This window comes from Hippopotamus amphibius, chromosome 15 (genome assembly GCF_030028045.1).
Source record: "Hippopotamus amphibius kiboko isolate mHipAmp2 chromosome 15, mHipAmp2.hap2, whole genome shotgun sequence".
NCBI classification, from domain to species: Eukaryota; Metazoa; Chordata; class Mammalia; order Artiodactyla; family Hippopotamidae; genus Hippopotamus; species Hippopotamus amphibius.
Genome location: NC_080200.1, coordinates 8,854,096 through 8,865,607, shown reverse-complemented (window position 1 = coordinate 8,865,607; position 11,512 = coordinate 8,854,096). Strand labels below are relative to the sequence as shown.

At 41.0% G+C, this 11,512-nt stretch overlaps 1 protein-coding gene across 1 annotated transcript; it reads left to right on the top strand.

Annotated features, from left to right (window-relative positions):
* The first annotated feature begins 5,068 nt into the window (after positions 1-5,068).
* Positions 5,069-6,007, top strand: LOC130837433 (olfactory receptor 7D4-like). Its single transcript, XM_057710377.1, has one exon. It carries the CDS (start codon positions 5,069-5,071, stop codon positions 6,005-6,007), a length of 939 nt encoding a protein of 312 aa, XP_057566360.1.
* The last annotated feature ends 5,505 nt before the right edge of the window (positions 6,008-11,512 follow it).

Below are 11,512 nucleotides of genomic sequence, written 5' to 3'. Positions count from 1 at the left end.
TTTTTAGGCATCAAGGCCTCCAAATCTGCAGAGGCCAGAAGTGTGGAGACCTGGAGCACAAACTCCCCACATGCCTACTGGGAGTGATGTTACACGGGTTCACTTCTGCTTCCAGCCCTTTATTTCTGGAACCATGTCCTATAACCTGGATATACAGAGATATAGCACATTATGATTGTCATTGGTTTAGAGTACATAGTGCATCCTGAGAGTTATGTACCCAGAAGTTCCTGTGTATTCAAATGCCTGCACTAAATACATCATTCAATTTGAAATTAAATGTTTCCATAACTTCCATTGAATCTTAGGTTTAACCTCTCTTATTAGATACTCCCTCTAGGCTATGTGTTATCTCTTTCCTCCCCTTTCTTCACAGAATTTACAGATGATTTATATTTGGCACATGTATTTCCTCAATACTCACTTTTTCCCCCAAAATTATTTTAACTTACTTTATAAATTTTTTGATCATTGAATTAAAAGAAAATAATGTAACACTGAAAACATTTTGGTAATGAAAACTCACAAATAAATATCACATGTCAGCTAAACACCAGACAAAAAACAGCTCTACTGAGATATAATTTGCACACCATAAAACTCCCTCATAAAATTTAAAATAGAGAATTTGGGAATTCCCTGGTTGTCCAGTGGTTAGGGCTCTGTGCTTTCACTGCCAAGGGCCCAGGTTCAATCCCTGGTCAGGGAGTTAAGATCCTGCAATTCATGTGGTGCAGCCTCCCCTCTCACAAAAGCAGACAATTTAATGGCTTGAATATATTCAAAGACTTGGATACCCATCACTTTAAACTAAGTTTAGAATATTTGCATTACCCCCCAAAGAAATCCCATGTCCATTGCAGTCACTCCCAATTCCCGCTTCCCACCAACACGTGGCAACCACTAATCTATTTCCTTTTTTTTTTAAGCTCTTTATTGGAATAAAATTGCTCTACACTGTTGTGCCAGTTTTTGCTGTAAAACAAAGTGAATCAGCTGTATTCATACATATATCACCATATCCCCTCCCTCCTGCAACTCCCTTTCACCCTCCCTATCCCAGCTCTCTAAGCCATCACCCACCATCGAGTTGATCTCCCTGTGTTATGCAGCAGCTTTCCGCTAGCTATTTTAGATTTGGTGGTATATATGTGTCTATGCTACTCTCACTTTGTCCCAGCTTCCCCTTTGCCCCCCACCCCATGTCCTCAAGTCCATTCTCTTCATCTGCATCCTTATTCTTGCCCTGTCACTCGGTTTATCTGTACCATATTTTTAGATTTCCTATACATGAGTTAGCATACGGTATTTGTTTTTCTCTTTCTGGCTTACTTCACGCTGTATGACAGACTCTAGTTTCATCCACCTCACAACAAATAACTCAATTTCATCCCTTTTTATAGCTGAATAATATTCCATTGCATATATGTGCCACATCTTCTTTATCCATTCAACTGTTGATGGGCATTTAGGTTGCTTCCATGTTCTGGCTGTTGTAAATAGTGCTGCAATGAACATTGTGGTACATGTTTCTCTTTGGATTATGGTTTTCTAAGGGTATATGCCCAGTAGTGGGATTGCTGGATCATATGGTAGTTCTGTTTTTAGTTTTTTAAGGAACCTCCAAACTGTTTTCCATAGTGGCTGTACCAACTTACATTCCCACCAACAGTGCAGGAGAGTTCCCTTTTCTCTGCACCCTCTCCAGCATTTATTGTTTCTAGATCTTTTGATGATGGTCATTCTAACTGGAGTAAGGTGATACCTCACTGTGGCTTTGACTTGCATTTCTCTAATGATTAGTCATGTTGAGCATCTTTTCATGTGTTTCTTAGCCATCTGCAAGTCTTCTTTGGAGAAATGTCTACTTAGGTCTTCCGCCCATTTGTGGATTGGGTTATTTGCTTTTTTGGTATTAAGCTGCATGAGCTGTTTGTATATTTTGGAGATTAACCCTTTGTCAGTTGTTTTGTTAGCAAATATTTTCTCCTATACTGAGGGTTGTCTTCTTGTCTTGTTTATGGTTTCTTTTGCCGTGCAAAAGCTTTTAAGTTTCATTAGGTCCCATTTGTTTATTTTCTTTTTATAAATTTATTTATTTATTGGCTGTGTTCGTTCTTCTTTGTTGCACATGGGCTTTCTCTAGTTGCAATAAGTGGGGGCTACTCTTCATTGTGGTGCGCGGACTCCTCATTGTGGCTTCTCCTGTTGCAGAGCACGGGCTCTAGGCGCATGGGCTTCAGTAGTTGCGGCACATGGGCTCAACAGTTGTGGCTCATGGGCTCTAGAGCGCAGACTCAATAGTTGTTGCACATGGGCTTAGTTGCTCCGCAGCATGTGGTATCTTCCTGGGGCAGGGATCGAACCCATGTCCCCTGCATTGGCAGGTGGATTCTTAACCAGTGTGGCACATAGGAAGTCCCCATTTGTTTATTTTTTATTTTATTTCCATCATTCTAGGAGGTGGGTCAAAAAGGATCTTGCTATGATTTATGTCATAAAGTGTTCTGCCTACGTTTTCTTCTAAGAGTTAATACTCACTCTTCAACCCAATCTACCTGGATAATTGCTGCTCCTTCCCCTCTAATTAGAGGTAATAAATGGAGCCCTCCCGAATATCAACAAAGGCTTCCATGTTTGATTCTTGTGGAAATTAAACATTCCTTAAGAGATATCTTGTCACTTGTAAGTCAGACCAAAGAAGAATTTCTCCTTGGAGAATATACCTTCTTCCCCCAGTGTTGCCTACAAATACACAAGGTTGGCTGAAAATTTTCCATTCTCTTATCTTTGTGCCTCAAAGAACTGGAGGTGTTGGGAGAGAGGAAAATCACTAGAACAATTTATTTAATGAAGAGCCCTGAGAATTCAACCCTTGAGATGATAATAACATGTCCCTGTTGCCCCCTTTTCTATAATTCTCTGATCCCAGCCTCAGTGAGAACCCAAATGGGTTTCCCCTGGACAGACTGCCAAGAACAGAAAGCTTCACTGATAACCATCAGAGACCATGTCCCAGTAAAGGCTGGTGGAGTAAGAAGGAAAAGAGGGGAGAAGGTGGGTACTGGGTTTCACCTCTAGAATAGTGAGAATGGGACGGTCCCATAGTTATTTAGTCTAGACAGGAAGTCTATAATTTGAGGGTACTTTAGTTTCTACTAAACCCAGTCTTGTTTCTTGCTTTTGGGGGAATCTAGACCCTCTCTCCAATGAGTTATTTTCCAGAGATCCTCCACCTCTTTTCCAGTCTTTCCCAAAATTCTAGGCTCTTCTTAGGTTTCCTGTGTCCAATCACCTATTCATTAACTACTCACAGGAGTTTTTTTGTGCATGAGGTGTTGTGTATTTTGTTCCTCACCTGACTGTATTTTTCTACTAGATGCCCTAACTATTTCTGCTGACAAAGTAGAATTTCTGACAGGGCCTGATATCTCTGAATTGATGTTGTTGTTGTTTCCCCTTATCTACCTTGCTGTGTCCACAATATCAATTACAAACAATGTAATTATTACTGATATTTGGTACTTAGGCTAATGTCATTTGCTCACTTTCCCATTCTCTTTAAATCATTAAGAGAATGTCGAGTGATTGAATTTGGAGTAGACTGCCTTGTTTTCTTCATGAATTTAATGCAAATATTTAGTGTTTTAATGTAGAATAGATTTTTGGCCACAGTTTTAATATACCTATTCTTTATTGGGTTAAGAAATTGTCCTTAGCTTCCTTATTTAGTGAGAGGCACTGTCCTGGGTGCTAACCACAGTAATGGCTCTTATATTTTCTCAAAGCAGTTTGTACTGTAATTATGACTATGAATCCTCTTCACTGACCTATTTTTGAGATGCATTATGTTAGCGAACATCCTAGATCTAAGCAGGTATCTATTCCTAGAGTAGGAATTACTTGTGCATGATACATTATTCTATTAAAATATATATGAATGCACTTTACAATGCTGGGACTATTTCTTACTTCCATTGTATAGGTGAGGTATCTGCAGCTGAGAGAGATTACGTAACTTTGTCGAGGTCAAACAGAACTTAAGTTGCTTTACCAAAATTCTCTTCTAGGAATTCTAAGTCAAGATCCCATTATCTGAATTGGCATCTTTATATCATAGTTGGGAGAGTTATGTATCAAAAAGAATTGTCATAAAAGTAATAGATTACTAATAACAATAGCTATCACTTACTGGGATCCTACTGTGCATGAAGGCATTTTTAATCCTCACAAGGAAGGTAACAGCAGTAAGTACATTTTTATTTTTTTATTTTTTTTTTACTCTCCATTTTAATTGGGATCTTTAGAAATTCAACTTTTTTTTTCTATACTAGTAAGTACATTTTTAGAAAACAAAATAATAAAGCACTTAAGGCCCTTGAGAGAGAACTATCAAAACAACAAGGAGCATCATGTCATAGGATTAATTTTGCCTGAGTTGGGAATCCCTGTCTTAATAACTATTATTTAACTACTTGAATGAAAGAAGTATGGAGATCAAAAAGATATTAAATGTCTTCATTCATTTTCCAAGTATGAGATCAAAAAGAAAAGATATTAAATGTCTTCATTTATTTTCCAAGTGCTATATCATAAAAGAAATCAGCTTATGTCCACAACTTCATACAGAGTTAGAACCAGTGAGTAAAAAACAAGGTCCTACTGTATACCATGGGAACTATATTCAATATCCTGAGATAAATAATAATGGAAAAGAATATTTAAAATGCGTGTGTGTGTGTATACAACTGATTCACTTTGCCGTACAGCAGAAATTAACACAACATTATATATCAACTATATTTCAGTAACAACAAAAAAATTAGAACCAGTGAGTAGGAGATAATAAAATTTTTTCTGCTGAATTTTAAAACACCTAAATAAATACATTTAAAATGAAAATTTTCTACCATTTGGCTAAGTGAATCACTGTCATTGGAAGGACTAATAGAGAATGAAGGATATCGACCTAAAGGTGGAATCATAAAAGTGATGACTAGCTAAGGTGCTACTTGGCTATTAGCTGAACACTGCCTTTGTCTCCTTACCCAGCAGACACACCAGCTACATGGGAGCAGAAAACCATACAGGAGTATCACAATTCCTCCTCCTGGGCCTCTCAGATGATCCTGAACTGCAGCCCCTACTCTTTGGAGTGTTACTGTCCATGTACCTTGTCACTGTCTTTGGGAATCTTCTCATCATTCTGGTCATCAGCTCTGACTCCCATCTCCACACTCCCATGTACTTCTTCCTCACCAACCTGTCTTTTGTTGACATCTGTTTCGTCTCTACCACTGTCCCGAAGACGCTTGTGAACATTGAAACACAGAGTAAAGACATCTCTTATATAGGATGCCTCACTCAGTTGTATTTTTTTATGATTTTTGCTGTAATGGATAGTTTTATTCTAACTGTAATGGCCTATGACCGGTTTGTGGCCATCTGCCACCCTCTGCACTACACGGTCATCATGAACCCACGCCTCTGTTGCCTCCTGGTTCTGATATGTTGGTTCATCATTTTCTGGGTTGCCCTGCTTCATATTCTACTGATGATGAGGCTGACCTTCCGTCTTGGCACTGAAATTCCACATTTCTTCTGTGAACTGGCTCAGATCCTCAAGGTGGCCTCCTCTGACACCTTCATCAATAACATCTTCTTGTTAGTGGCAACTGCGCTGCTGGGTGTGTTTCCCCTCACTGGAATCATCTTCTCTTATTCTCGAATTGTCTTTTCTTTAATGAGAATCTCCTCTGCCATGGGAAAATATAAAGCATTTTCCACCTGTGGGTCTCACCTCTGTGTGGTGTCCTTGTTCTATGGGACCAGCCTGGGGGTCTATCTCACTTCTGCTGTGACCCATTCTCCCCAGAGAAGCTCCACTGCCTCAGTGTTGTACACTGTGTTCACCCCCATGCTGAACCCCTTCATTTACAGCCTAAGGAACAAGGATATGAAGGGGGCTCTGGGAAGGCTCCTCAGCCGAGTTGCCCCTTGTCCATGATGGGCCACTGGCCTCAGAACTAAGTAGATGTCATGGGCTTAGTTGCTCAGCAGAATGTGGGATCTTCCCAGATCAGAGCTTGAACCAGTGTCCCCTGCATTGGCAGGCAGATTCTTAACCACTGTGCCACCAGGGAACCCCAAGAGTGGGAACCTAGCTTTGAGAGTTAGTTTTTCCACATGATTCATAGCTAATATACTGCATAAGATAACTCTGAGATATAGCTTCATTCTCTGCCTTCTTCCCTCCATTGTCCCTCCCTTCCTTTCCTCTTTCTTTTGCTTTATTGAACCTCTGTTTCCCACCATTGCAGTTTTAAGATGCACCCCAAGATCCTAAAGCATCTAATCATGAATGCAATAGAATACAACTTATTTTCTCTAGTGGTTTATTTGGGGACAGGGCACTCTCTGGAGGTGCCAGCAGGAGCGGTAGTTACACACTTGTGGAAGGTATTCAGAACTTAGTCCTCTTTTTGAGAAGAATATTGATAAAATTGAGTCTGCAGTGAAGTACGGAGTGGCAGAAGCTGTCAGCATTTCTCCTACATTCCTTGGGATCCCTTCACCATCCCCACTGCACAGCAGCCTGACTGCCACTGTCAGCACTAGGTGGAACCTACTTTTCCCAATGCATGACAGCAAACCTGCTGGAGAATTATGCCCCACGAGGGACAGTTCTTGATAAAGATGTATGAGGTATATCGTCTTCTTCACCCCTTAGCTGGGATCATTCTGAAGTTGGATTTTGTGCCATTTCCAGAATTTCCCTACTCTCTCACTCCTATGGGAGCTGATATAAGGTAAGCCTTATTGGATGTGTTTTCTTCCCTGTATCACTTCCCTTTTCTCTAAGTCAGGGAACCTAAGCCAAGTTCCATGGTCCTTGCTCCTACCAATAATGTGCTTACACATGAACCTTTGTCTCAACATCTCTTTCTGGTGAACCGAAGCTGAGACACATGATGAAGACCGTGAAGAGTATCCAAACATACCGGGAATGGAACTAAGAACTTTGGGGGCAAAAACAACAAAAATAAAATAAAACAAGTATTGGGTATGTACTAAGATCTTCATATCACTGGAAAATCATAATTTGTCAGTGAGGAAAATGTATTCAGTTTGTCTTTAATTCAATTTGATTCCATTAAGTTTAATCCATAGTACATTTATTCCCTACTTCATACAAACCAAACTAGGGACCAAAGGGGTAAGCAACACAGAGTGATAACCATAACAATACTGGTGTGTATTAAAGCATGCTGAAAACAAAAGTAAAACTTTTGAACTCACCTTGAGTGATTCCAGAAAAAAAACTTTACAAAATGTATTTAATAGATTTATTAAGAGAATTTATATATCACGAAATTCAGTCATTGAAAGCATAAGGGCTAGCATATGGTTTTTTTCTTTCTTTCTGGCTGACTTCATTTTGTAAGACAGACTCTAGGTCCATCCACCTCACTAAGAATAGCTCAATTTCATTCCTTTTTATGGCTGAGTAATATTCCATTGCATATATGTACCGCATATTCTTTATCCATTCATCTGTTGATGGACATTTAGGTTGCTTCTATGTCCTGGCTATTGTAAATCATGCTGCAATGAACATTTTGGTACATACATCTTTCTGAATTATGGTCTTCTCTGGGTATATGCCCACTAGTGGGATTGCTGGATCATATGGTAGTTCTATTTTTAGTTTTTTAAGGAACCGCCATACTGTTTTCCATAGTGGCTGTATCAATTTACATTCCCACCAACAGTGCAGGAGGTTTCCCTTTCCTCCACAGCCTCTCCAGCATTTATTGTTTCCAGATTTTTTGATGATGGCCATTCTGACTGGTGTGAGACTAATGAACCTAGTGGCAGGGTAGGACTAGAGATGCAGACCTAGAGAACAGACTTGAGAACACCGGGGGGAGGGGAAGCTGGGACGTAGTGAGAGAGTAGCATTGACATATACACACTATCAAATGTAGAATAGATGGCTAGTGGGAAGCTACTACAGAGCACAGGGAGATCAGCTTGATGCTTTTTTGAAGACCTAAAGGGGTAAGAGGGAGGCTCAAGAGGGAGGGCATATGGGGATATATGGATACATGTGGCTGATTCACTTTGTTGTACAGCAGAAACTGACACAATACTGTAAAGCAAATTATACTCCAATAAAGATTTTAAAAAAAGAAAAAAGCACAAGGGCTATAGTTTTGGTAAGTTTATACTTATGCAATCATCACTACAATCTAGTTTTAGAACATTTCTATCACCCTAGAAAGTTCCCTTCTGCCAATTTGCAGGTAATATCAACTGCCACCTCAGTCCTAGGCAACCATTTATCTGCTTCTGTCTCTATAAACTGACTTTTTTCTAGCTATTTTATATAAATGAAATCATACAATATATGATCTTTTGTATCTGGCTCCTTTCACTTAGTAGAATGATTTTTCAGGGTTACCCATGTGAAAAACACAGATCAGTATTTTGTTCCTTATAATCGTACAATAGTATTCAAATGTATGGGTGTACCATGTTTTGTTTATCCATTTGGACATCTGGATATTTCCAGTCTGTCAGTAAACATGTTTAGACACACATGGCAACAGAGGGATTCAAGATCTCTCATCATCTCCCCCAGGACACACTGGCCCTAGTTTCTCTTCTATCTACACTCATCATGATTGATATCCTTTAGCTTTGGCTCTAATGGAACATGTAACACATGAACTTATGTCAATACAGTGAGCCTAAAAGCACTTTATTTCCCTGTTGCAGCACAGACCTAAGCCAACTGAAGACAATTCTAAAAGCTGATGAATGAACATATGCTTTGAGAAACGAAGTCATCTTCCTTACCTATATAAGAGCACCAAGAAAAATTAAAAATATGCAGTTACCATCATGAGAGGCAATATTAGGAGGTAATTACTGAAATACTGAGATTATCCAGGGTAATCTGTCCCCAGCAAGAGCCTCCAGTTTCACAGGGAATTCATCAGGGACTCAGTCTTGCAGTGACTTTATTTCTTTAAGAAGCTCTGGACACAGGTCTACCAAAACCAAATGTGTCCACCTGGTGAATGAAGTAGGTCATTTTGTAGAAGGATACACTTTCTTCTTAACCACACTGTCTTCTTAACCAAGAACAATTTCTCAAACATTCAGCCATTATCCTTTCTGCCTCCTTCTTTTACTCAGAAAGGCAGAAAGTGTCCTTAGAAAGAACACCTAAGAGAAAAGAAGGAAGGCATGAGCACCCAGAGATAATCATAATTCCCACAGTCACTGCCTGGAAGTCATTCCACTCTAGCTTGAAATCCCCTAATATCCCTACACACTCAAGAAATCTCACATAAATACACACTACTGCTGTGAACTGCGAGAGCAGCCTTGTCTCTCCTGCAGCTGGAAAAGGGGGGTGGTGAGCCAAGCTGCCCATCAGGAAAAGAGTAACAGGTTCATTTCACATGAAGGGAGGGGCAGGGATGCCATTACAGCCTGTTTCTCCTATCCCAGCCCCTGCCTCCATGGGCTCCGGTAGAGCATGCCCTAGCCACTGCCTCGGGGTCTCCCATTCCCGATCCACTAGTGGGTTGCCTACTTGCAGAGGTGAGGCTGAAACCACAGCTGAGCCCCAGGGGCCATGAGACTTAGGAAGCAGAGATGAAATCTCTCCTCTCTGCAGCGTGAGCTGCAGATTTACACCTCTATCACCGGCTTTGTAAATTCAGCATCTGTAGGACATCCAAGTGTATGAGTGCTGCTACAGCTCGAACAGGACTGGCCTTAGCAGCTGTGGGCTTTGTGGGTGCATGCACGTGGGGAATGGGCTGGGCCAGGGTCAGAGCTGTCTCCCACAGTGGGTCCAGGTGCATGACTACTGAAGTCCTAGGACTTGACTTCAGTGGATCTGTGCTGGTGGCCTTGTGAAAACAATGCCTGAAGGACACCAGGGCCAATTGCCAGCATTCCCAAGGTTGAGATGGGGCCAAGGGCAGTGCCAGCAACACGGTACTTTGTGAGCCCGCACAACAGGTAACAGGTGACACAAAAGAGCACACTCACCAGTGAATAGCTCTGGCAGAGGAATATTCAGTGGCTTCTCTCCCAGTGGGAGCACTCCAATCCCATCTACTTCACACTGCAGATCAGAAATGCAGCTCAGAAATGGATCTAGGGGTTTCTACTCAACAACTAGGGAACAGACCTGACCCCCGACATGGCAGTGACAACCACAGAGCAAAGAGGAGGCCCCACTCAGTATCCAGTGCAGGCTCTGGTCATCACAACACCAGTCACTTCTCCTATGAAGGGAATAATGGCCAGCATACACTGAGGAAAGAGGCAGCAGTCATCCACAACAAAAACAGCCCTCACATAAAAAAATATTAAATCAGGACTCCCCTGGTGGTGCAGTGGTTAAGAATCCACCTGCCAATGTAGGGGACATGGGTTTGATCCCTGGTCCAGAAAGATACCACATGCCATGCAGCAACTAAGTCCATGCACCACAACTACTGAGCCTGCACTCTAGAGCCTGTGACCCACAAATGCTGAGCCCATGCACCACAATTACTGAAGCCCATGCACCTAGAGCCCATGCTTCGCAACAAGAGAAGCCACCACACTGAGAAGCCCATGCACCACAATGAAGAGTAGCCACTGCTCGCTACAACTAGAGAAAGCCCGGGTGCAGCAACAAAGACCCAATGCAGCCAAAAATAATATAAAATAAAATAAAATAGAAAACAAACCTACACAGGCTATACAGGGATGCTCCTACATAAAAATAGCTCTCCAAGACCATAGAAGATAATTGTTTCTCCAAAATTCATAGATCAAGAGAAGTATAAGTAAAATGAAGCAAAGGAAACACTCCCAATTAAAAGATCAAGAGAATTTCCCTAAAAGAACAAACAATGCAACAGACCTCTTCAGTCTAATAGACACTGAGTTTAAAAAAGAGATAATAAAAATATTGAAGGAATTAAGGACTATTGATAGAAATGCAGATTACTGTAAAAAAGGAACTAGAAACTATAAGGAGGAGCCAAAAAAATTGGAAAATTCATTCACTGAGACAAAACTAAGCTAAAGGCAATGAATAAGCAGAATTAACAATGCAGAAGGGGACTTACCTGGGGGCACAGTGGTTAAGAGTCCACCTACCAATACAGGGAACGTGGGTTCCAGCCCTGCTCTGGGAAGATCCCACACTGCAGAGCAACTAAGCCTGTGCGCCACAACTACTGAGCCTGTGCTCTAGAGCCCGTGAGCCACAACTACTGAGCCCTCATGCCACAACTACTGAAGCCTGAATGCCTAGAGCCTGTGCTCAACAACAAGAAAAGCCACTGCAATGAAAAGCCCGTGAACTGCAACAAAGAGTAGCTCGCCACAACTAGAGAAAGCCTGCACGCAGCAACAAAGACTCAATGCAGCCAAAAATAAACAAATACATAAATAAATAAATAAATTTATTTTTAAAATGCAGGAGAATGAATAA